The sequence below is a fragment of the Lampris incognitus genome, chromosome 3 (genome assembly GCF_029633865.1).
Source record: "Lampris incognitus isolate fLamInc1 chromosome 3, fLamInc1.hap2, whole genome shotgun sequence".
Lineage (NCBI taxonomy): Eukaryota > Metazoa > Chordata > Actinopteri > Lampriformes > Lampridae > Lampris > Lampris incognitus.
The window spans coordinates 110,114,681-110,141,657 of NC_079213.1; the positions used below are offsets into that span (position 1 = coordinate 110,114,681).

General features: G+C 45.2%; 1 protein-coding gene across 3 annotated transcripts in view; it reads left to right on the plus strand.

Annotated features, from left to right (window-relative positions):
* The window catches only part of LOC130109274 (retinal Mueller cells isomerohydrolase-like), a 32,358-nt gene that overhangs the window by 1,014 nt on the left and 4,367 nt on the right, over positions 1-26,977 (plus strand). For 2 of the 3 annotated variants that reach the window (XM_056276087.1, XM_056276088.1), the window contains exons 2-10: positions 4,647-4,729; positions 8,665-8,815; positions 16,068-16,175; positions 17,385-17,526; positions 17,872-18,019; positions 18,933-19,014; positions 22,387-22,519; positions 22,716-22,858; positions 23,117-23,246. In XM_056276087.1, the coding sequence (XP_056132062.1) occupies positions 4,647-4,729; positions 8,665-8,815; positions 16,068-16,175; positions 17,385-17,526; positions 17,872-18,019; positions 18,933-19,014; positions 22,387-22,519; positions 22,716-22,858; positions 23,117-23,246 (1,120 nt within the window). Of the gene's footprint in view, positions 1-4,646; positions 4,730-8,664; positions 8,816-16,067; positions 16,176-17,384; positions 17,527-17,871; positions 18,020-18,932; positions 19,015-22,386; positions 22,520-22,715; positions 22,863-23,116; positions 23,247-26,977 lie in introns of those variants that run through there. The other variant, XM_056276089.1, reaches the window with a different exon arrangement.

Genomic DNA, 26,977 nt, shown 5'->3' on the forward strand with positions numbered 1-26,977 from the left:
AGCACGCTAAGTAGGGCACTCCAGACGTCCCTCTCCCCAGCAACGTCCTCCAGCTCCTCCTGGGGGATCCCAAAGCGTTCCCAGGCCAGATTGGACATGTAGTCCCTCCAGCGAGTTCTGGGTCTACCCCGGGGTCTCCCCCCAGTTAGCCGTGCCCGGTAAACCTCCAAAGGAAGGCGCCCAGGAGGCATCCTGATCAGATGCCTGAACCACCTCAACTGGCTCCTTTCGACACGAAGGAGCAGCGGCTCTACTCCAAGCTCCCTCCGGATGTCCGAGCTCCTCACCCTATCTCTAAGGCTGAGCCCAGACACCCTACGGAGGAAACTCATTTCAGCCGCTTGTACCCACGATCTAACCCTTTTGGTCACTACCCAAAGCTCATGACCATAGGTGAGGGTTGGAACGAAGACTGACTGGTAAATTGAGAGCTTTGCCTTCCAGCTCAGCTCCCTCTTCACCACAACGGTCCGGTACAACATCCGCATTACTGCTGATGCTGCACCAATCCACCTCTCAATCTCCCGCTCCATGTTACCCTCACTCGTGAACAAGACCCCGAGATACTTGAACTCCTTCACTTGAAGCAACAACTCATCCCCAACCCGGAGGGAGCAATCCGCCATTTCCCGATAGAGAACCATGGCCTCAGACTTGGAGGTGCTAACTCTCATCTCGGCCATTTCACACTCAGCTGTGGATAGTAGTCGTTTCTCTTTACATAAGTCCTGCTTTATGATGTCATACATTTTAGTGATTGGAGAAAAACATATCCCATATGCCATAAGTGGAGTAGTCTACAGTGATACACAGCATCCAATTAAAATGAAGACATACAGTACAAGTGGTCTTAATCATGGGGAAGTACTGTCAGATGGTCAAAATAAGATAAGAGGGGCTGCCAGGTAGAGTAAAATTTCTGGGCTGATCCACGAATGGTAAATTTAATTTTTCTAGTTTAGGGAACATCGTCATGTCCTTAATCAGGAATGATGACGAAGAGGGTGCAGGGGACTTCCAAAGAAGTAGTATGCTTCTGCGAGCAAAAGGAGAACTGAAAGCGATGATGTTTAGCTGCATCGATGTGAAAAACACCGATGTGAACTCTTCAACTACGTCTGGCACTCCAGAAATAGCTATCCCTACACCAGGTAGGACCTCCACTCCAATGACTTCAGAGATTATTTTTAAAAAATGGGGGACCAGAAACTTATCAATTTAAGGCATGACCAGAACACGTGTGTTAGGTCAGCTGGGGATTGTGCACAGCGGTCACGTTTGTCATCTACTTCAGGGTAACATTTTCCATCCATCCATTATCTGAACCGCTTATCCTGCTCTCAGGGTTGCGGGGATGCCGGAGCCTATCCCAGTAGTCATTGGGCGGCAGGCGGAGAGACACCCTGGACAGGCCGCCAGGCCATCACAAGGCCAACACACACATTCACAGGACAATTTAGTACGCTGATTCACCTGACATGTCTTTGTGAGGAAAGGGGAGGAAACCGGAGCACCCGGAGGAAACCCACGCAGACACAGGGAGAACATGCGAACTCCACACAGAGGACGACCTGGCTGGGATGACCCCCAAGGTTGGACTACCCCGGGGCTTGAACCCAGGAGGGAGGAATAAATGATTATTACAAACAGACCCCAGCAGGGAGAAATTTCAAAATTTAAAACGCTGGCAGAATTGTGTCCAAATTTTTAAGTGTGGATGTGACAATGGGGCTAGAGGTATGTCAGCAGGGAGATGAGGGTAAGGGGGCGCCAACAAGAGCTCAAAGGGAAAACGAACAGTAGTCAGCCTTCATAAGGCACCAGTCCATGTCTGGATGATGTAGCCAAAAAAAATCGTCTTTTGGATGTTTGCTGCCCAAAACAAAGTTTGGAAGAGCTAAGCCCCCCTTTGACCTATTCCTCTGAAGCAGAGATTTATTTATGCGTGGAACACGGCTCCTCCATATAAAGGTTGAGTTCAAGCTGTCAACTGAGATGAAAAAAGATTTGAGCAGAAAAAGAGGCAAACGCATAAAAAGGTAAAGAAGTCGGGGCAAAATATTCATTTTGCACATTGAACTCTGCCAGTAAAAAGATAAAGGAATAACCTTCCATCTCTGAAAGTTTGAACCTACTTTTTTTCAACAGGGCTGTAAATTCTCTTTATGTAGAGATATAATGGAATGAGTCATTTTTATACCCAGGTATTTAAAACTAGTTTTAGAAAAATGAAAAGGAAGTTCACCTTGGTTGATCATTAATGCAGAGTTGTTAACCGGAAAACACTCGCTCTTTGTGGAATTTAATTTATATCCGCAGAAAGCACCAGAGTTTTACAATACATCCAATATTTCTGGTACACAGGCAATAGGGTCAGTTATATATAATAATAGGTCGTCTGCATATAAGGACAAACGATGTTCAACACCCAAGCGATGAATAACCTTAATCAATGGGGATGCTTTTAGAGCTGTGGAGAGGGGTTCAATGGCTATAGCGAATAAAAGAGGCAATAGGGGGCAGCCCTGATGAATTCCCCCTCGGGGATGAATAAAGTATTCTGATTCTGATTCCTCATGAGAAGGGGAAGTATGGAGAACGTAGATTATTGGTACAGAGACAAGCCTGTGGAGAGGAATAGAAAAGGTGGACCATTGAGGTGAATTTTTTCCCAAATCCAAAAGACGGCGAATAAATATCCCCATTCCACCCTGTCAAATGCTTTTTCTAAATCTAATGAGATAACTACCTCTGCGGCATCCCAATGGAGATGCAGAATGAATAACATTCAGGAGCCGATGTAGTACATTAGAATTAGAGTGGCGACCCCTCATAAAACCTGTTTGGTCTTCTGAAATAATATCCACCAACAGCAGCCAATCGGCTTGCTAGCATTTTTGCCAGTGTTTTAACATTTACGTTCAAAAGTGAAATAGGACGGAAGGAGAAACAGTCTGCCAGGTGGTAACAAAAGTAATATCGATGCTTGGGTCAATGTTGGAAGCAACGAGCCAATAGAAAATGGCACCATCACACTTTTCCAAAAGAAGAGGGATTAGTTTATTTGAAAACTTCATTAGGGTATCCATCGGGAACTGGGGATTTTAGCTGCGTTCTCTCAACCTAATTTCAATTATGCCAACTGCTTAGTATCCAGAACAGTTGTTTACTTTACCCCAGGAGAAGCTTTTTTTTTAGGATAAAAGAGTTGGGGTGAGTTTTTTCGTTACACAATACAAATTCATCCCTATTGGTGATATATATTAACGTTCCCCTGCTTTTTATCTGGTTTGTGTCATCCTGATCAAATTCTAGCTGTTTTCTTCCCTGTTAGAGCTGATTAAAAAAAAACCCAGCAATAATGGTGAGGTCATATTGGGGTGGGGGTTTGCATACTTTGTACCATCAAGGACCACCAAGCAGTTAGGCCACAGACCCTCATTACATGAGCTTTTGTTGAATGGGACCTATTTTCCTCAGTTGTTGTCTCAGAGCAACTGTTTCTATTGCACACTCTCACATTCTCAACGCTGGGTCTGCGGTTAAATTCTGTGATGGGTATAATTCATCATCCTTTTGTTGTTGTTTTTGCCCCACCCCCCAAAAGTAAAAGCTTTTACTCATAACCCTCAGCAAACGAGTCAGCAGACACAGCTTACTATAGCTATGGAGGGCATTCAAAATTAGCATTTGTCGCAAATTTGCTACCTTTCTATTTGAACATTGTTTATTATTGTTTATTTATCATTTGTCTATTGTTTCTCATTTACTCACTCGTTGCCATTGCTGCACGACAGAGGCGATGATTTAAGTAGAATTACACTTGGACCTTTGAATAGACTGATTGGTTCTGAGAGAGACCATCTCTTGTATTTCGACTGTGTTATGTCACCCCAACTTCTTTTTAAGCCCCTTTTCTCCCCGCTTGCACTTGGCCAGTTACCCCACTCTCCGAGCCGTCCCGGTCGCTGCTCCGCCCCCTCTGCCGAGCTGGGGAGGGCTGCAGACTACCACATGCTTCCTCCACATGTGGAGTCGCCAGCCGCTTCTATTCACCTGACAGTGAGGAGTTTCGCCAGGGGGACGTAGCGCGTGGGAGGATCACGCTATTCTCCCCCAGTTCCCCCTCCCCCCTGAACAGGCGCCCCGACCGACCAGAGGAGGCGCTAGTGCAGCTTCCCACCTGCAGACACGGCCAATTGTGTCTGTAGGGACGCCCGACCAAGCCGGAGGTAAGACGGGGATTCGAACGCTACCCGGTCTCCCCCCTCCCCAACTTCTTTATAGGGGTGCTTTCACACTAGGGACCCGGGCCCGGATCCGAGTACACTTGACCCCAATGTCGGGTTCGTTTGAGTAGCGTGAACACTGCGCACCGTACCTGGGCGCGGATCAACGCACTGCGCCCAGGTCCACCTGCAAAGGCGGTCTCGAGTACGGTTCATGTGCACTTGGGTACGGTTCGCATCAGGCGTGCGCACAACTGTACCAAAACAACCGAAGCAGACTACTACACTACAGAGGCGTCTCTCAATGCTGCCCGTCTCCCCCGAAACCTGCACGCACAGATCTCCTGCGTCAGTAGGCAAAGGGTCCACCAGGTAACGTGACAATGCCCATTACTCGTTCTTTCTGTGCCCGTCTAGAGTGGAGCATCCGGCCGCGGGCTACAAGAAGCTCTTTGAGACGGTGGAGGAGCTGAACGAGCCAATACCCGCCAAAGTCACAGGTGAGGAGGAGGGGGGAGAGCCTCGAACGGGAGATTTGAGCGAGGGGGAGAAAGAAAAATGAGACAGGATATGAGGTAGGGGAAAAAAGACGCATGCAGAGAAATCATGGGTAAGAAAATGAGACGGGATAGAAATTATGAACACAAAAAGGGGAGGGTGTGAGAAGAGGGGCAGAGCATGGAGAGCGAGAGAGAGAGGGGAGAACGTGAGAGGGATGTATAGATCATAAAAGTGGGCATGCGCCAACTCTTAAAAAAATACTGTAACGTGCATGGATAAGTAGACACGCTGGCCGCTGGCTGGCGGGTCTGACCCTTTAGTCGAGCGGTTAGCGATGTCTCCTGCGGTGCGGGCGATACGGGTTCGCGTCCCGGCCGCGGCAGTTCCTGAGGTTGCGTTGTCCCCCCCGAATTTCGCTACATTGTCTACTTATCCACGCACGTTGCAATACATTACCTGGAAATCTACGACTACTACTTTCGGCACTACTTTCGGCTGCTCCCGTTAGGGGTCGCCACAGCAGATCATCCAATACATTACCTGGAAATCCGAAGTAATATTTAAGCACTAAAGCTGAAATCCGTGACCGCCCTGATCTGTTCCTCCCTCCGGCAACGAGACAAGGTGTAGCAGCCGTTGCCGTTTGAGTGCCGTCAGCTCAGCAATCAACGGTTTCCACCCTTCTAAAATGGAAGTATCGCCATATCCATCCATCCATTATCCGAACCGCCTATCCTGCTCTCAGGGTCGTGGGGAATGCTGGAGCCTATCACCAGCAGTCATTGGGCGGCGGGCGGGGAGACACCCTGGACAGGCCACCAGGCCATCATAGCGTTACGGCCTTATTGTGGATCCCGCCGCTTTTCTAGGCATCGCTTCCTTTCTAGGAAGACCCGCCCCTACTCTGCCGCTGATTAGCTAACCTTAACCCTAACCCCGCCCCAACCCTAACCTTAACCAATCCAACCAACGGAGGCGACGAGTACTGGCCAATCAGAGGCAGAAAGGCAGTGGGCGCCACAACGACGCATCGTTGTCAGGTTCCAATGTTTTTCCTGTTTGAGCGGGAACGTGTTTCTGCTGCACCAGTGTCCTATCCGGTACAACATTTAAACAGCGGTACACGGATAGCGTCTCCAACTATGGTAGATACCAGTTAGTAGTGTAACGTGCACGGATACATAGACTCGCTAGCCCTTAACTGACGGGTTGGCCCCTTTAGTCGACTGGTTAACGTTGTCGCTCGTGATGCGGGAGTTTCGGGTTCGCGTCCCGGCTGCGGCGGTTCCCGGGCTGCCCCCCCGAATTTGGTATAGTATTATGTAACCTGACTCCATGGTACAGATGGATAAAATAAGATTTTACTAATGGCCAAATATCCCGGATTTCAGCTTTAAAACCTAACGAAACCCTTGACCAGTTTAGTGACTGCTGACATTTACAGGTTAAAAACCATCATTGGAAACATGCCAGGCTGGCCTTGGTACCCTGTGATGTTAGCATAGCGCGATAACATTGACAGACAGACAGAACCAGCACTAAGAATTGTTAATATTGCTTTCAGTGCTGGTTCTTTGGCACACCTACATCCAACAGACCCATTATTAATTTGATTAGCTCTAACTGTGTTTATCCTGCTATGCTAACAGCACAGAGTATCAAGACCATCCTGGTATGTTTTTAACCTTAGCATGGCTTTTAACCTGTAGTTGTCTGCAAATTCACTAAAACTGAGTTTGGGCTAGGGCAGGGGTCGGCAGCCTTTACTATCAAAAGAGCCATTTGTGGTCAAAAAAGGACAATATTTGGAGCCGCAAAACATATTTGAGCCTTGTAAAGAATGTAACGCAGCCTCTTGAGTCTAAATGAGCTGATCAACATTATTAATAGGTCCAAATGAGCATTCATTAAGTTTTACCACATGTGGCTACTCTGCAGTGGGCTATTTATGATTATTTGGTACTTTAAATTTGCATTGCCATTACAACAATAACATGTTTTGTTGCATTTATGAAATTATAGAACTACAGTAAGAAAACTATTTACATTTTTGATGTTGTTATTTTTTGGAGGGGATGCTATTGGCAACAATCACAAAACAACGAAAGTCCAGTTCAGTGCGAGGTAATCCTCTTCTTTCCCCCCCCCCCTCAGCCACGTACAGCTGTCAACCCTCAGGCCTGAGCATAAAACACAACAGCCGAGGGCCATTCAATTCAATGACAAAATCACAACTTGCTCAAACAGATACCTTGTTGCAAAATAATAGCCGATTAACGGGCAGCGTTTGCACCTTTTTAATGCGATTTCTGTTTCTGAACGTCACTGCACATCTTCTCCATATCAGAGCTGTACTGCAGGCTCCCATCTGTCAGGCGAAAGCGATATTTGGATTATGTAGTTCATGCTTGAGGTAGGAAGGTCCTTATTCTTCTTGGTTTTTTATTGGTGGTTGGCAACCGAAATGTTGCATTACGGCCACCTGCTAATATTCTACATTGTACACCCAAAGTGATCCCATTCATGACATTGTCCATTCTATAACCAAGAGACCCAGTCTGAGTTGATGCAAATCCTCCCCACAGTGATATTTAAACGTCAGAAACATTCAAATATCTCCTGGCAGTGTCCAGCGCCATCTTGATTCTTCAGCTCCATTCCTTTTCTGCTCCAGTTCTTTTTGCACTTCCACCATCTCTTTATTTCTCTCCATTCTCTTAGCAGCTTCAGTGTACGACGCTCCAAATTTCTACTCATCTTGTTCTCTTTTCTTTTCCTTACTTCTTTTTGGACACTGTGCTCATCCCTTATCATGATTTCCTTTGCAGTGCAGGCACTTTGCTCGCGCTTTCTCAACTTTACAATTGTCCGCATTGCAGTTGTCCTTCCCCACATCTCCCACATCTCCTGACTCCATTACATACTGCAGCAACATGTCCATATTCTTGACAGCAAAAACATCCGAGAGGAGCTCTCTTATGGCCTCACCCCGTAGCTCACGTAACCAAGGTACTCTTTCCGGCAATTCCCCTTCAAAAGTCAAACACACAGAATTACTGTCCTCCCTTCCCCTTTACAGACACCAGTCAGTCTTCTTGCCTCACCCACACCTGCAACATCCCGAAATGACTCAGCCTCCACTAACAGCGGCATGCCACTTACCACTCGCTTGTTCTTTGTTTTTAATCGAAGTGGGAGGGAAGTCACACAAATACCTTCATCTTGAGGGCTCTATCTCTCTAAGGCTTTGAGATACAATCAGTGATAACCGTCCCACTTCTAGTTATCCTGATCGATCATACATCTCCAAGATTTCCCCCTCCAAACTTTCCAAACTCATGTGGGCCTTGAATATCCCGTTTTCTCTTGTCACAGCTGTCATCCCAACAAGGTACTTCTCCTCCTCTGTTCTCAATGACTGACTAGAATAGCTTGAGCAATTAATGTTCTCTTCTTATTTTCAAACGCTTTCCAATTCCATTTCCAATTTCGCTCTGAGACTCCGATGCCATTTCCGCCTCCATCCGCTCCCATGTGTCAGGTCACTTCCCTTCTCAGGTGTGGCGATACAAGACTAGCTAGCCCCCGCTATTGAGGTTCAGGTTTAGAGGGAAAGGCGCCCGCCACAGACATAGGCTATGACGCATATTTTAGTTGAGGAAATGTTAAAGCTTCTTTTTTTAATTCAGTGTGGAGAAAGCGAGAATCACCTAAAGCCTACAACAATGATGCATTAAAATTAGAATGTTAAGAAATAACCGTTACTCATTTCCATATAATTTTTGTCAAAGCCACAGGGAACCACTGGAGAGGGGCAAAAGAGCCGCATGCGGCTCTGGATCTGCAGGTTGCCGACCCCTGGTCTGGGGTTTAGTTACTCTTTAAAGTACATTTACTAATCACACTGACAGTTTTGTTTTGTTTGTGTGAGAAGGTGCTATACCATCATGGCTGGGTGGCAGTCTTCTGCGGTTGGGGCCGGGTCTCTTTGAGGTGGGGTCGGAACCTTTCTACCACCTGTTTGATGGACAGGCCCTCATGCACAAATTTGACCTGAAGAACGGTCATGTGACCTACAACAGGAAGTAAGCACAGTATGATTTATAATATCAGTATTTGAATATGTGATATTTTATTGCTACGTCTAACATCACTTTTGGTATTTCTACAGGTCTTTTTAAAGCACCCTATGCAACTCCTTAAACTGCAGCGCCACAATTTTATAAGTGTTGTCAGACTTTAACAAATAGGCCATCATTTGTAGCTCATGAAGTGTTTTACATTAAAAACAGAAGGAAGACGGCAAGAAAGATAGCCACTGGGTGCCGTTTTTCTTTCCACTGCCATGTTTTATATATACATAATCTCAAAGCCAATTGAAGGACAAGCCAATAGGAAACACCAGAGTATTTTTTGCCATGTTTTGTCTCTGTCTATTTACACTGTAACTATGTTAACATGTTTCCATGGGAATAATTGTCCAATTCATTGAACCTGACACCGTACAGGTGGTTTATTTCATTCAAAGCAAACTCTCACTGTTATGAGTCTGACAACAGGTAGATCTTTTTATCATCACAAAAAAACTCAACTCAAAACTTCATTGCAGACTCAGGGTCCATAACAGACAAAGACTACTACTTTCGGCTGCTCCCGTTGGGGGTCGCCACAGCGGATCATCCGTTTCCATTTCTTCCTGTCTTCTGCATCGTCCTCTGTCACACATCCATAAACCTCCTCTTTGGCCTTCCTCTTTTCCTCTTCCCTGGCAGCTCCATATTCAGTATCCTTCTCCCAAAATACCCAGCATCTCTCCTCCACACATGTCCAAGCCATCTCAATCTTGCCTCTCTTGCTTTGTCTCCAAACCGTCCAACTGTCCTTCTTCATCACTCCCAATGAAAATATTAGCATCTTAAACTCTGCCACCTCCACCTCCAGCTCCACCTCCTGTCTTTTCATCAGTGCAGCTGTCTCCAAACCATACAACATAGCTGGTCTCACAACCATCTTGTAAACTTTCCCTTTAACTCTTGCTGGTACCCTTCTGTCACAAATCACTCCTGACACTCTTCTCCACCCACTCCACCCTGCCTGCACTCTCTTCTTCACCTCTCTTCTGCATTCCCCGTTACTTTGGACAGCTGACCCCAAGTATTTAAACTCATACGCCTTTATCACCTCTACTCCTTGCATCCTCACCATTCCGCTGTCCTCCCTCTCATTCACGCATAGGTATTCCGTCTTGCTCCTACTGACTTTCATCCTCTTCTCTCCAGTGCATACCTCCACCTCTCCAGGCTCTCCTCCACCTGCACCCTACTCTCGCTACAGATCACAATGTCATCCGCGAACATCATAGTCCACAGAGACTCCTGCCTGACCTCCTCCGTCAACCTGTCCATCACCATTGCAAACAAGAAAGGGCTCAGAGCCGATCCTTGATGTAATCCCACCTCCACCTTGAACCCATCTGTCATTCCAACCACACACCTCACCATTGTCACACTGCCCTCATACTACATATCCTGCACCACTCCTACATACTTCTCTGCAACTCCTGACTTCCTCATACAATACCACACCTCCTCTCTTGGCACTCTGTCGTATGCTTTCTCTAAATCCACAAAGACACAATGTAACTCCTTCTGACCTTCTCTACACTTCTCCATCAACATTCTCAAAGCAAACATCACATCTGTGGTGCTGTTTCATGGCATGAAACCATACTGCTGCTCGCTAATCGTCACCTCTCCTCTTAACCTAACTTCTGTTACTTTTTCCCATATCTTCATGCTGTGGCTGATCAACTTTATACCTCTGTAGTTGTTACAGTTCTGCACATCGGCCTTGTTCCTGAAAATCGGTACCAGTATGCTTCTTCTCCACTCCTCGGGCATCCTCTCACTTTCCAAGATTGTGTTAAACAATCTAGTTAAAAACCCCACTGCCATCTCTCCTAAATATCTCCGTGCCTCCACAGGTATGTCATCAGGACCAACTACCTTTCCTCTCTTCATCCTCTTCATAGCTGCCCTCACTTCCTCCTTGCTAATCCACTGAACTTCCAGAATCACTCTCCCCACATCATCCAACTGTCTCTCTCTCTCATTTTCTTCATTCATCAGCCCCTCAAAGTACTCCTTCCACCTTCTCAGCACACTCTCCTTGCTTGTCAGCACATTTCCATCTCTAGCCTTCATCACCCTAACCTGCTGAACAGCCTTCCCATAACAGACAAAGACAAGGTAAAAAAAAAGCCATAAAAGATAAGAACCATTGGTAAAAGATAGACCCAAGACAACACATAAACACAATAAAATAACATAAAAGGAAAAAAATCAATCTTACAAGGAGGCAGCTATACCAATGGTCCCACTGCCGGGATTGGTAGCGTGTGGCACTGAATCTTATATTTGTTAAACTCATGATGATTACATTATCAGAGTCATTGAGCCGGTAAACAAATCTATACATGAAATTTCTTAGAAGAGCCTGAAAGGTGTTGACTCCTGCAGCCCCAAACATTTCACCTGCACTACACCATCTCGGTCTTTTTAGTAGTATTCTCATAGCATCATTATAAGCTACTCGAAGCCTCTGTAAGCTTGCTTTTTTGTAGTTTGACCACAGGGGGCAGTATAAAGCGGTGTACAATATGTAGTTTGACCACAGGGGTGCAGTATAAAGTGGTGTAAAATATGTAGTTTGACCACAAGGGTGCAGTATAAAGTGGTGTACAATATGTAGTTTGACCACAGGGGTGCAGTATAAAGTGGTGTACAATATGTAGTTTGACCACAGGGGTGAAGTATAAAGTGGTGTACAATATGTAGTTTGACCACAGGGGTGCAGTATAAAGTGGTTTACAATATGTAGTTTGACCACAGGGGTGCAGTATAAAGTGGTGTACAATATGTAGTTTGACCACAGGGGTGCAGTATAAAGTGGTGTACAATATGTAGTTTGACCACAAGGGTGCAGTATAAAGTGGCGTACAACATGCTCTGAACAGACACTTCTTCACACTAACTGAACACATACCAAACTTGTGTGAGAGTGTTTGCTTGTGCATACATCATGCAGCATTGCCAATAAATATCATCGTCTGTCATTTGTTCAGTAATATAACGTACAATATATTTCATCTTATTACATAACCCCAAAATGGGCGGTACGGTGGCACAGTGGTTAGTGCGGTCGCCTCACAGCAAGAAGGTCTTGGGTTCGAGCCCCGGGGTAATCCAACCTTGGTGATCGTCCTCTGTGTGGAGTTTGCATGTTCTCCCCGTGTCTGTGTGGGTTTCCTCCGGGTGCTCCGGTTTCCTCCCACAGTCCAAAGACATGTGGGTCAGGTGAATTGGCCGTACTAAATTGTCCCTAGGTGTGTGTGTGTGTGTGTCCCTGTGATGGTCTGGTGACCTGTCCAGAATGTCTCCTCCCCCTGCCACCCAATGACTCCAGGGATAGGCTCCTGCGACCCTGATTAAGGATAAGCGGTTTGGTGAATGAATGAACATACTCCCAAGATTATTATCAGACAATTTAAAATCAGGAAATTTTAGATAATTGTCCTTTTTGGTTCTGCAGATCATGACAATAATCTTACTAGCATTGTATTTGATATTATGCTCCACCCCATACACAGAGCATACTCTAGTATATGTACAAAAGTATTGGGACACCTGGCCATTACACCTACAGGAGCTTTTATGACATCCCATTCTAAATCCATAGGCATTAATATGGAGTCCCCCCCCTTTGCAGCTATAACAGCTTCCACTCTTCTGGCAAGGCTTTCCTCAAGATTTTGGAGTGTGTATGTAGGAATTTTTGACCATTCATCCAGAAGAGCATTTGTGAGGTCTGGCACTGATGTTGGACAAGAAGATCTGGCTCACAGCCTCCGTTCTAGCTCATCCCAAAGGTGTTTGATGGAGTTGAGGTCAGGACTCTGCGCAGGCCATTCAAGTTCTTCCACACCAAACTCACCCGACCATGTCTTAATGGACCTTGCTTTGTGCACTGGGGCACAGTCATGCTGGAACAGAAAAGGGCCCTCCCCAAACTGTTCCCACAAAGTTGAAAGCATAGAGTTGTCCAAAATGTCTTGCTATGCTGAAGCATTAAGATTTCCCTTCACTGGAACTAAGGGGTCCAGCCCAACCCCTGAAAAACAGCCCCATACCATTATCCCTCCTCCACCAAACTTTACAGTTGGCACAATGCGGCCAGCAGGTAACATTCTCCTGTCATCCACCAAACCCAGACTAGTCCATCAGACTTCCAGACAGAGAAGCGTGATTCATCACTCCACAGAACACGTTTCCACTGCTCCAGAGTCCAGTGGCAACGTGCTTTACACCACTCCATCCTCCGCTTAGCATTGTGCTTGGTGATGTAAGGCTTACATGCAGCTGCTCGGCCATGGAAATCCTTTCCATGAAGCTCCTGGTGCACAGTTTTTGTGCTGATGTTAATGCCAGAGGAAGTTTGGACCTCTGCAGTTATTGAGTCAACACAGTGTTGGTGACTTTTACGCACTATGCGCCTAAGCACTCGTTCACCCCGCTGTGTGACTTTACGTGGTCTGCCACTTCGTGGCTGAGTTGCTGTTGTTCCTAAATGCTTCCACTTTTCAATAATACCACTTCCAGTTGACCATGGAATATATAGCAGGGAAGAAATTTTCATGAACTGACTTATTGCAAAGGTGGCATCCTATCCCAGTATCATGCTTGAATTCACGGAGCTCTTCAGAACGACCCATTCTTTCACAAATGTTTGTAAATGCAGACTGCATGGCTAATAATACACGCCCTCACCTGAAACAAGTAAAACACAAGTTAGTACAAAGATAGTATAACGTGATTCACTATCTCCATAATCAAATGTGAGGCTGCACCCTAGATGACGACACTATTTGGTGCTCTATAGTGTCCCTTGGCAAGATTTTCTGTTGTTCAGTGGCACAGCGTAGCTGAGACGGCCGCAGAAGAATCCTGTTGCTTTTTGCCAGAACTGCTGCCGAGCTGGCAAACAGAGCTGCCGGTTGCCGGAACCACTGCCGAGTTGACGGAGCAGAGCCGCCATGGTTTACCCTTTCCGGGTACGGACAGCGGAGTAGACTTTGCCCGGGGATTTGAATTCAGAGTTACCTTCTCCTAGCCCTTGCCTAAAGAGGCATCAACCCACAAGGCAGCAGGTGGATTTGAAATCAGAGTTCCCTTCTCTTATCCCAATGTGTTGACTGGACTGGGCACCATGGGAAGTACCATACAGGCATGCAGGAGGACCAGCTCTATCAGTAGGGATGTCGTCCTTAGCCAAAGGGCCCTTGCTGAGGTAAGGTGCTACCCCTCTACAGCCTGCGGTTGCAGTTTAGCATCTTACCCAGGACAGTGCATAGGACATGCCAGGTGATAGCCCATGCACGCATTGATGACACAGTGATGCAAAATGATGCAGATATGCATGGCTAGCTGCTTGATTTTATACACCTGTGGCAATGGGTCTGAATGAAACACCTGAATTCAATGATTAAGAGGGGTGTCCCAATACTTTTGTACATATAGTGTATATTAAGGAGCTTCTGGAGATCAGCGCTACGGGGACTAAGGATGATAAGGTCATCAGCATACATAATATGGTTCCCCAAAGTATTACCAATCATGCACCCAGTGTTAGAGGCTTTTATCTGCTTGGACAAATCATCAATATATAAAGTTCCCATCACAGCTTAATTCCTAACCTGCTGGGGGAATCCCAAAGAGTCAGCCTTCATTTTAGATTGTCAACACAAAATTCAGTGTCTGAACTTTTAAATACACCAATTTTTCAGCCAAAGCGTTTCGTTGAGATTGATTTTAAAGTCAGAACTTACTGCATTGTGGGATACGTCAAAGCCAGATATTAGTTATGATATCAATGTAGAGATTGTCTAGTGCAGATACATACTGGTTTGACTAGTGTTAGTACCTGTTGAGATGGGGAGAATTTTGGATACGAGAGCACTTCTAAGACTTCTGAAGGTGTTCTGGGTCTAATTTGCTGAAGGTGTAATAGAAAATTCCCAATTGATAAGTTAACGACAGAAAGACGCTGTGACTTGTTTTTCAAATAGTGAAAAATAGCAGGTTAGACTTCTGTCAAAAAATAAAGATGATACTTTGGAATGGGAGCTTGAAATAATGCAGACTGGTGGAGGATTATAAAGGTGGTGTGTTTGGATACTGCAGGATATCTGAGCATCGTTGTTAATCGGCTGCCTCTGAAATAAGAGTGGGCCAACATGCCGCAAGGCTGAGACTGGCCAGGAATGGTTCCACAGAACACGTACAAAAAGATACACTGGGTTCAGCCCGATAAAGTGGACTCCCGAGTCATCAGATGGAACACCTGTGGGATTAGATGAAAATAGCAATCTGGACCACAGATCTCATACCTACTCCACATAACTGTTGTAAACAGTGAGGTCAGAAAGTGTCAACATCTCTGTGGAATTCAAGATATTTTTGAGTTCTTGCCTGCATGAATTGAGGCTATATGATGGGAAAACAGAGCTCAAGGAAATTTCAGAAAGACTTGTTTCATGTTTTGTACATTTAGTGTGAATTATTTACTTCTCAGTTTCTGTTTTACATCTGCAAAAGGGCAGTTTGTTTGTTTTGGGTTGTTTCGGTTTTTTTTGCATAGTAGGAAGTATGAAGTTGTTTGCTGTCAAAGAGAGGAGCTGGACTTGCTTAGCAGAGAGTAAGCACTCTGGAAATGGAATGTTGTTGGGGGAAACCACTGATCACTCACTCACACACACACACACACACACACACACACACACACACACACACACATATACATATATGCAAACACACACATCCACACTGCAACTGCTGGCCGCAAAAATTCTGTTCCAGTTCCCTGTGGAAAGAAGGAATTTATCATTTCTATGATCAGCTCTATCCATGAATCCACAATTCAATTAGAGCACGTGGGAAGATCTTCATCCAAGGTACTGCTGTAAACTTCTGTGGAAACCTTCAAACAACACCTCAGAACCCATCTGTTCACCCAAGTTTTTTCCTAGCCGGGCCACCTCTTTTCCCATGCCTTTTTTAAATGGTTTTGACCATGGACTCTTTTTCACGGACCATGATTATGGATTGTGGATGACTGTACTTTTGCCGCCCCTGTGATTGCTTTTAACTTGCACTGTGTACTGATTATTGTTGATGTATTTTATCCATTGTTTTATAGCACTTTGAGGTTTCTCTGAAATGTAAAGTGCATTTACAAATAAAATTTATTATTATTATTATTGTATTTTCTCTCCATGTGAAGGTTTGTCAGAACAGATGCATATGTGCGGGCCATGACAGAGAAGAGAGTGGTCATCACCGAGTTTGGGACAGCTGCTTATCCAGACCCGTGCAAAAACATCTTTTCCAGGTAAGCCTGGAAACCAACCGAATGCTGATCACTACAATGCAATGCAATGTCAATAGTATGATTATTTGGGGGGCTAAGATGGCGTCATAGAGACAACATGGTGTTTCATTGAGCTCCTGGGATATTTGTCCATTTTTCTGATTATTTTATGCATTCGCTTGACAAAAGTCTAATACTTAACAGCGGGAGTAACTTTATAAGGACTCTTGAAAATTACTTTTTGAAAACACCCGACAACATGCCCAGAACCATGAAAATAATCATCCAAGACTGTCCATGAAAACAAGGAGCAGGATGAGGAAACTAGTGTGGTGGAAGCAGCTGAACATGAAGATGCTAGCAGTAGCAGTTACACTGACCCGAACACTGTCCAGGCAATGGACAGATTTACCGCTCAAATCGCGGAGGTCATCAGTGCTAAAATTGACACAGTACTTGTGGCTATAAGGGAACAAACAACCCAAATACAGGCTCTGGGAGTTTTAGTTGGCGAGGCGGAGGGCACAATTGTTAGAGTTGAGACTACGACAAAATCAATGCAGTCTAAAGTGACAAATCTGGAGAAAAAAGTGAGTAAAATTTTGAAACACATCAATGACTTAGACAGTCCAGGGTGCAGATGCAATGTATACATGGTTGGTCAACCTGAAGGCATAGAAGGGACTGATCCTTTGAATTTGATTGAAGAGTGGATATCTGACTACCTTAAAATTACAACCAAGACAGAAAGGATCAAGTTGGACCATGCACACCGCTCCCTAGCACCGAAGCCCGGTCCTAAACAATGCCCCAGACCAATCATTATGAGGTTTCACAACTTCACCGAAAAGCAATGCATTATGAACGCAACCCGCCGCCTTGGTGCAGAACTGGACCAAGGATTTCTTTCTTCAGTGACTACTGAGAGGCGGTGGTCAAGAAACATAAGGCCTTTGATGATGTGAAAGACCAGTTGAAGAGGATGAATACTGACTATGCACTGGTGTATCCCGCAATGCTTAAGATATCGGTCTACGGTATAGAGAAGAGGTTTGATACACTGGAGGGAGCCATGGTGTTTGTGGACTCACTTGGTTAAGCTTTCTGGCTCAGCACAAATTCATTCAGGAAACTGAGAAAACAGAAAACAAAATTAAACATCTGCTAACCATCAGCCATGTTGTGTGTGTGTGTGTGTGTGTGTCTGTATGTGTGTGTACGTGCGTGTAGATTCTTCACCTACTTTAAGGGCATTGAAGTGACTGATAACTGCTTGGTGAATGTGTATCCAATTGGGGAAGACTTCTATGCTGTCACAGAAACCAACTACATCACCAAGGTGGATCCTGATTCACTAGAAACCCTAAAAAGGGTAAGAGCTCAACGTTTCACTGAGTGTGTAAGACTTGGACCACATTGCACTGATTAGAGGTGGGATTTTTAACTTTTTTCCAGGTTTCAATGATTCCTGGATACATCAGTCTAATTTAACTTTTAGACCTACAGAAGCCTGAATCACATCACATTTCAAAAAGTTGCATCATCAGTCTGATTTCAAATCTACTTGACTTTACTCTGGTTGTCATCTCTCTCTCTCTCTCTCTCTCTCTCTCTCTCTCTCTCTCTCTCTCTCTCTCTCTCTCTCTCTCTCTCTCTCTCTCTCTCTCTCTCTATGTGTGTGTGTATTGGTGTGCACATATGCTGGCTTTTGTATCAGGTGGACCTATGTGATCACCTCTCAGTGAATGGGGTGACCGCCCACCCACACATCGAAGCAGATGGTACCGTCTATAACATTGGAAACTGCTTTGGGAAGAACATGACCCTGGCATACAACATCATCAAGATCCCCCCTGCCCAAAACGGTGAGTTTTGGATGGCCAAAATCTTGCTCCAGTCATCATCCACTGAGGGTGTGCAGGCGGGGTTAAGCTGATTTTAAGTTAGATGATATAATATGTTTGATATAGTTATCTCAGTTTATTCATTAATAAGCAGGAAATCACAACCCATTCACACGAAAAGGAAATTTCACCTTCAAATGAAATGTAAAGTAATAGAAAAGTCAGTCCTGTTAGCTGTTCTCAGTCTCTCCAGATGTCCAGGACATAGAAGGCTACGTCAGAGAAAATTCAAGGCAAGATTGCTGACCCCTTAAATTTGGTTGTTTGATACGTATATAGAGCTGCTTAAAGATTACCAGGGTAGCCACCAGCACATTGGTTCAAAAAAACTGGCAAAATTCCACATTTGAGACATGCAGATGTTTTCTTTGCTGCACAGAGCAAGAAAGCAAGCAAGCCAAAGAGGTGGAAAGAATGAAAGGTGGAGAGAGACAGAGAAAGAGAGAAAAACAGAACACAGAGAAAGGGAAGGGGACAAAGGACGAAGCAAGGGATATAGCGATGAAGGAAAGACGGTCAGTTTGTCTTGGTTCAGCAGAGAAATCAAGACGACTTTCTGCGAGTCCTAAGTACTGAACCTGATGGAGAGTTTATTCCAGTATTCTCTGTATTAGATCATTGACCGGATGTACTCAATCATGTACCATGAAGAGCAATCTGTGTACAGATTTTCTTTCTACCTAAATGCCACACCAGCGGATTTCGCTAAACCGACCCACCTTCAACCAGACTGGGCAGGACTAATTTATTAAATCAGGGGGAGTGGTGTTTCGCTGTGACTAAAACCCACGTACACACAGCTTTCAATGGCACATGCTTGAATACCACTGGTGTAGGTGTGCTTATTCCATTTTCCCTTTGCATGTGTTTTCAGACCAGTCAGATCCGATAGCGAAATCACAGGTCTTGGTACAACTTCCCAGCAGCGAAAGATTTAAACCCTCCTACATACACAGGTAGGGATTTAATTTAAAGCATTCCTCCATTCACAGATCTGATGAGAAAGCTGAGCTCTATCACATAAACAGGTTGCCAATGAGACTAATGATCATTAACGGTCATTAGATGATCATCTGTGACCCTAATAAGTGTAGTTTTGGTACTGTGATGCTGTCACAATCCTGGCTGAATTTCTTTTTAAAATGTGGTTGTCTCTCACAGCTGCCAAAAGTTGCAAAGAGGCTGTCTTTTCCAATATCTTTGAAATCACAGGAAATTTTTAATAATTATTACAGTAATTGTTACAGTTGCCTGTAATTGTTAGTTTGACGGGTCAAGGGCAGGTTTTTTTTTAGAAGGCGTTGAACACCGGCAATCTTGAAATAATCAGGGACACAGTCAGATGATAGGGAGCTAATGATGATACAGCAAATAAGGAGCAGCTACTTCCAACACGTCTATAAGAAAACTGGAAGGCATAACATCAACAGAGCTAAAGGAGGGTTTGAAGTGTGACACAGTGACCATTAAATCTTTAAGGGAGATTGGCATCAACCTAAAGAGGTACAATTAAGGCAAGCTACATCACTGAAAGGCATAGCATCCAGCACCCGGACAATCAGCGCTGGCACCCCGCAGGGATGTGTGCTCTCCCCTCTACTCTTCTCCCTCTACACAAATGACTGCACCTCAGGTGACCCGTCTGTTAAATTTGCAGATGACACAACCATCACTGGCTTTATCCGGGATGGTGACGAGTCTGCATATAGACGGGAGGTTGATCTGCTGGCCCTCTGGTGGGGCCATAACAACCTGAACACGCTCAAAACAGTGGAGATGACTGTGAACTTCAGGAGGAGCCCCCCAACACTGCCCCCCCTCCACCATACTCAACAGCACAGTGTCTACGGTGAAAACCTATAGATTTCTGGGTTCCACAATCCCTCAGGACCTACGGTGGGCATCCAACATAGATATAATCATCCAAAAGGCCCAGCAGAGGATGTACTTTCTCCGCCAGCTCAAGAAATTCATCCTGCCTCAGGAACTGCTGATTCAGTTCTACACTGCAAAAATACAGTTTGTCCTCTCACATCCATCACTGTCTGGTTTGGTTCGGCCACCAAACAGGACAGGGACAGACTACAACAGACAGTTAGGTCTACAGAGAAAATCATTGGTGCCAACCTGCCCTCCATTCAGGACTTGTACACCTCCAGACTCAGGAAATGAGCAGGCAACATCACTGCAGCAGACCCATCACACCCTGGTCACAACCTGTTCCAACTCCTCCCCTCTGGCAGGCGCTACAGAGCACTGTACCCCAAAACAACCAGATATAAAAAAAACAGTTTCTTTCTGCAGGCTGTCATTCAAATGAACGCTTAACACTGTCAAATAAATCCAACCATTTTGTATATACTGTACTGTACCAGGGGTCATCCACCTGTCCGTACATGGACAAATGTGTCTGTGGCAAGACTCGTCTGGGTCCGTGGCAAAAAAAAAAATTATTGAGGAAAAATTTTTCTTTTTCCCATGATAATATAAATTGTCAATATTTAGACAAGAAAATGATTGCAGTGTAATGATTTCTGAGAATCATAAATTAATTTGGCCACAGTACAACAATAACCTAGGTTACATCACGTCAACAGTCAGGATGACATGCACATTAATATGTAAAACTCCTGCAATTGCACGCATTCTCCCACTGTGAGTCAGGTTGCTAGATAGATAGATAGATAGATAGATAGATAGATAGATAGATAGATAGATAGATAGATAGATAGATAGATAGATAGATAGATAGATAGATAGATAGATAGATAGATAGATAGCCTAACATCACATTCCCCAAAAATGACCAAACATGCTTTTAATCCTTCTTGGGAGAAAGACTTTTTTTTTGTTTTTTTGAGAGATGATGGGTTGATGGAGTGTATGAGGTGTGGTCAGACGATGAAACAGCTGAAGTCCACGGCAGCGAAGGACCACAGTGAGAAATGGTGCAAGAAACGAACAAAGAAAGATGCTGGTATGTCTCTTCTGTCGAAAAGGAGCGGTCTGCTAGCAAGGCAAAAGAGGGCAGGACGGGGCAAGTTAAACTGATGACTAGCTTTGTCAGTCGAGACAAAGTTGAACTGGGAAATGACCTCACTTTGGCTTTCAGACTTGCCAAGGCAAAACTGCCATGTACAGCGGGTGACACTTCCAAAGGATCTGCATTTCCTGCAGAATCCCAAGTTCATTCTGTACTTAGTGTTTCTTAACTGGATTTTGCCACTGCTGGCTAGAATGAACGAGGCACTACGGAAGGAGAATGTGAGTTTGTACTCTGCCTATAATAATGCCCAGAAAGACACGCGTGTAATTCTGAACCCATTCCTGTTTAACGGAAACGACGACACCTCGTTTATTGATCCGAGAGACTTGAAAATCCTTAACGCGAGTTTGAACGAATCTATTGACGAATGCAAATGTGAACACCATCTCTCTGACTCAGATACTGAACTTCAACATCATGTTGGTCAACTACACGAAGAGGCTACGAAGTGCCTTCCGGACGAGAGTCCCAGAAAGAGAACTGGTCAAACGAATGCTCTTTCTTGGCCCCTGGGCCCCATGGGCGTTGACTGCTCTCTCTCTCAGCAGTCAACGCCCTATATATGCATCATCTTTCTCAGGGAGGTCCTGTCCGACAGTAGCCTTTAAAAGAAGCAACTACAAACCCATTCATGGTTTGTAATAATAATGGATGGCACTTGTACAGCGCTTTATCTAGACACCCAAAGCGCTTCACACCGAAGGAGGAAACTCACCTCAACCACCACCAGTATGCAGCACCCACCTGGGTGACGTACGGCAGCCGTTTTGCACCCAGTGGCGGATCTAGAGGTTTTTTCCTGGGGTGGTAAAGGGGTGGCAATTACAGCGTCATTACAGTGTCATTACAGCGTTATTACGGCGTCATTACAGCGTCATTACAGTGTCATTACAGCGTTATTACAGCGTCATTACAGTGTCAATACAGCGTCATTACAGCGTCATTACAGTGTCATTACAGCGTTATTACAGCGTCATTACATCGTCATTACATCGTCATTACAGTGTCAATACAGCGTCATTACCGTGTCAATACAGCGTCATTACAGCGTCATTACAGTGTCATTACAGCGTTATTACAGCGTCATTACATCGTCATTACATCGTCATTACAGCGTCAATACAGTGTCATTACAGCGTTGCTGGCAAGTACAAACTACAACAACTGGCTTGTTTTTATGTTGTAATACATCCGTGCTGTTCTTTTGTCCAACTGTCTGTCAACATGTGTGTTTTTTTCCCCCCCTGCACACCTACCCGGTTACCTGCCCATCCATCTGCAGTTTTGGTATGACAGACAACTACTTTGTGTTCGTGGAGCAGCCGGTGAAGATCAACCTACTGAAGTTCTTGTCTTCCTGGAGCATCAGAGGAACAAACTATATGGACTGCTTCGAATCCAATGAAGCCATGGGGGTAGGGCAGGACCAGCCAAACCAATGTGCATGGCTGTGTGTGTAAGGGGCAGGGCATCTGGGAAGTCTGTCATGTGCATCACAGGAGAGTCGGCATAGAAGTCCAATAAATGTGTGTGTGTGTGTGTGTGTGTGTGTGTGTGTGTGTGTGTGTGTGTGTGTGTGTGTGTGTGTGTGTGTGTGTGCGCGCGCTATAGACATGGTTCCATCTGGCCTCCAAGGACCCAGCAGAATATTTGAGCAGCCACAAGTTCAGAACTTCAGCCTTCAACCTTTTCCACCATATAAACTCCTACGAAGACCAGGGATTCATCATTGTTGACGTCTGCACATGGAAGGGGTGGGTACGCCCGTGTGTGTGTGTGTGTGTGTGTGTGTGTGTGTGTTAATAAGGAGATGCAGAATTTTTTATTGTATTTTAATAATTTTGTTTCTTTCTGATTTTTAATCAATATGATAAACAACAAGTCTCTCTCCCTACCTCTCTCTCAGACACATTGTGTTTGTGTGATGCCTCCTGTACCTTGTTTAATATTCTCTCTCTCTCTCTCTCTCTCTCTCTCTCTCTCTGTCTCTGTCTCTGTCTCTCGCCCACTAGTCATGAGTTTGTGTATAACTACCTGTACCTAGCTAACCTGAGGGAGGAGTGGGATGAGCTGAAAAGAGCTGCCTTGAGAGCTCCCCAGCCTGAGGTCAGACGCTATGTACTGCCCCTGGATATACATAAGGTGAGCACGCACACACACACACACACACACACACACACACACGCTCAGATGTGTACACCGGGGTTGTCTTAACGACTGCTGGGGTAGGCTGCAGCATCGCCGTGACCCTGAGAGCAGGATAAGCGGTTTGGATAATGGATGGATAATATCATGTCACTGGGCATCTTCAGATGAAAGCGTAAAGCACATCTTTTTAATCTGGCATTTTCCTTTATGTAAATACTAGAAGAACCCCGCTACAATGTAGCGGTTTGGTTCTCCACCCGTCCAAATCTCCCTCCTCTTCATCCTGCCAGCTAACTGCCTTCCCCCTGCCCCTAAACCCCCCCCACTCCAACTCCCTCCCCCCCAATGCTCAGAATCATCTGAAATGCCGAGAAAAGTGGTTTTAGCCATTTTTTAGAAAATGCATATTTTTGCATAATTATGCATAATTATGCATAATTCTTTTAATTTCCTGCTATTTTTCTGGTCCTCTCTGGAACAATACCTACCACCTCCAAAAAAAAAGAGGATCATAAGTGCATTTTTGCAAAAATGCATATATTTTGCATAATGCCAAAACATTTCTAAGTCCCAGAAAATTTTTTTTATATAGGTGAAAAAAAATCAAAGATGCTCAGAATCACCTGAAATGCCGAGAAAAGTGGTTTTTAGACATTTTTAGAAAAATGCATATTTTGCATATTTATACATAATTATGCATAATTTCAATTTAATTGTCTGCTATTTTTTATAGGTGCCCCTGATCATCCCCAATAACCTCCACAAAGAATCAAGGCCCCAAGCGCTTTAGTTTGGCCGTTTATAGACTCTCACACAGACACACAGACACACACCACACACACATTGTGAAAATACCGGAGTAGAAACTTGTTGCCTTGCTTTGCCTCGCCTAGCAGTCACACAAATGCCCCTTTTATCCTCTAATTTGCACCACCTTTCGCTTGACCATTATTTTCAGGAGTCGAGATGAACTTTATTGTCATCCAGGGCGTCCGGGTGGCATGGCGGTCCATTCCGTTGCCTACCAACACGGGGATCTTTGGTTAAAAGTAGTTAGTCAAGCATGGGCAATAAAGAATTCACTTAACTCCTGTAATGTCTGTAACCCCATCTTGTGTAGTTTTTACCTGTCCTTTATTGGAAGTCTTTTAACTTTTTCCTCTATATATTGTTGGTTTGACGGGTCGTGTGTGAAGGACAGAAATAGACTAAACGGTACGGTTAAGGTCTGCTCCAAAGTAATGGGAGTCCGGCAGAGAGACTCGTGCCCCCTCTGGGAGAAACGAGTGGCCCAGAAAGCATAGGGAATTATTAGCCAGTCTGACCACGTCCTGCCCGCTGAATCCGCTGTACTGCCCTCAGGCCGGCGCTATAGAGCGCCCCCTAGGAAAACGAATCGCTATTCTCGGTCCTTCGTTCCCTCTGCTATCGGGCTGTTAAATGCTGAGATTAGTCATTTTAAATAAGTTCTTTATATTGTTTTAAACCGCAGTAGTTGGTTTATACCTTGTCTGTTTTTGGCATGGCTTGTGGGCCTGTACGTTCACCGACTGTAGTGGGGGAATGTGGTGTGCGACGCGTCTTGGAACGCTTTATTTATTTATTTATTTATTATTCTATTCTTTTAACTTATATGAATTTTTTTGCCCTTCGCCTGGTCCTCGTGTGAGTCTGCACGCAGGGCCACATGAGGGTGGCAGTGTGCATCTCTTGCCCGTGTACTGATCTGTCTGTTTCCTCTGACATGGTGATGACTGCCGCTTGTCTGTGAGTTTGTGTATGTCTGGGTAGACTGTAAGAACTGAATTGCCCTTCTGGGATAAATGAAGTTGCCTGAATCTGAATCAGTACGACTCCGGGCTAAACTGGTAGGGGATCTCGGAACTGCAGTGGTCCCCAAAGACGTGATGACTGGGCCCACCCTGTCATCAGCCAACCACTGCCCTGCCCTGCTGCCATGTGGGTAAGTCCAAGTAGACAAAGGCAAGGGGAGCACATTCTGAGAGAAAAACAAGCTATAGCAGCAAGATTTGAGGCGGCGTCCGACAGACTGGACCACTGGCAGCCCCCCTGCAGCAGGGGGCAATGCCAGTCATCTTGGAACTATCCCTTGCCACTGGACCCCATCTCCTTTGTGTCAACAATGTGATGTTGGAAGTAGCGCAATCCCTATGTCACTCTAAACAACTTCAATGCACTTTTTGGGAGTCTTCATCTGTGCCCTACCTCTTAAAAAGTCTGCTGGCGATGGGGTGCCTGGTGACAGGAGCAGGGCTGAATGACCGGGGAGCTCCTAGTCAGGCCCCTACACAGCAGTGGCACAGGGTATTGGTCATTAGCAGCCGGGACTGAGAGGCACCAGCTTTTGGCAGACCCCTGTGTATCTGAGCATCGTTCTTCAGGGACCGCATCACTCACACTGAACAGGGAAAGGCCTAGAAAAGGTGGCCCAAATATTGTCCACTCAAAACGTTCTGGGCTGCTGCACCCATTAGGACATTCTGCATGTCGTCGAAAACACAGTAGAAAAGTAAAGCACATTCCCCTACGGCTTGCAGCATGGGATATAAGAGCTCTCCTGGACTCTAGCCATGGTACAGATAGGCCCGAATGTCGGACTGCACTGATCGCAACAGAGCTAAAGCGACACAAAATCAATATCACTGCCCTGAGTGAGACTAGACTCCTCAGCGAAGGATCTCTTAGAGAAGAGAGCAGTGGCTATACTTTCCTTTGGAAGGGGTACCCGGCATAAGGCAAACGTCTGCATGGTGTGTGGCTAGCAATAAAGAACTGCCTCCTGCCCAACCTGACAGAAACACCCATTGGCTCAAGTGAAAGGCTCGTGTCCCTCCGTATCCCTCTTGCTGAGGAACTGCATGCCACCCTCTTTAGTGCTTATGCCCCCTACACTGCCATCTGTTGATGATGATGATGATGATGATGGATTACATTTATATAGCGCTTTATCTTAACACCCAAGGTGCTTCAACTGAAGATGAAGTAAAAGATTGCTTCTCCCGGCAGTTGAACGATGCCCTCATTAAGGTCCCCAAGAAAGACAAAATCTTTCTTCTGGGGGATTTCAGTGCAAGAGTTGGGATTAATCCTGAGGTTTGGAAAGGAGTGATCGGACGCCATGGAGTTGGGCATGTGAATGCTAATGGTCTTAGGCTCCTGAACATTTGTACCAAACACTAGCTGTCCTTAACCAACACAGTGGCTGGCAAAGTATTGGCAATAATCATGCTCCGCAGGCCGGTTGACAACATCACTGAGGGATTCCTTCCAGAATCCCAGTGTCAAGCCAAGTCAAGCCAAGTTTGACACTGGGACACTGGGATTCAAGTCAAGCCAAGTTTTATTAGTATAGCCCATCATCACAAATTACAAATTTGCCTCGGTGGGCTTTACAGCGATATAGACCTGGTGGAAGAAGTCAATTGGTGAAAGAAATGTGTGTGTTGGCCCTGTGATGGCCTACGGTAAATAAATGTATTTATTTACCATAAATAAATTTACACCCAAGCACAACACTAGAGGGCTTGCCCCTGTTAACCTAGCGCTCCTAGCATTCACACACTCCGTGTGTGTGTGTTTGAGAGAGAAAGAAAATTGAATATTCCAATAAACTAATGTTAACATAAATACATGTACCTTTTTTTCCTCTAGTCTGGTACTGTAGCATGTCAGTAAATGTTAATAATAGCAGTAGTGAATTATTG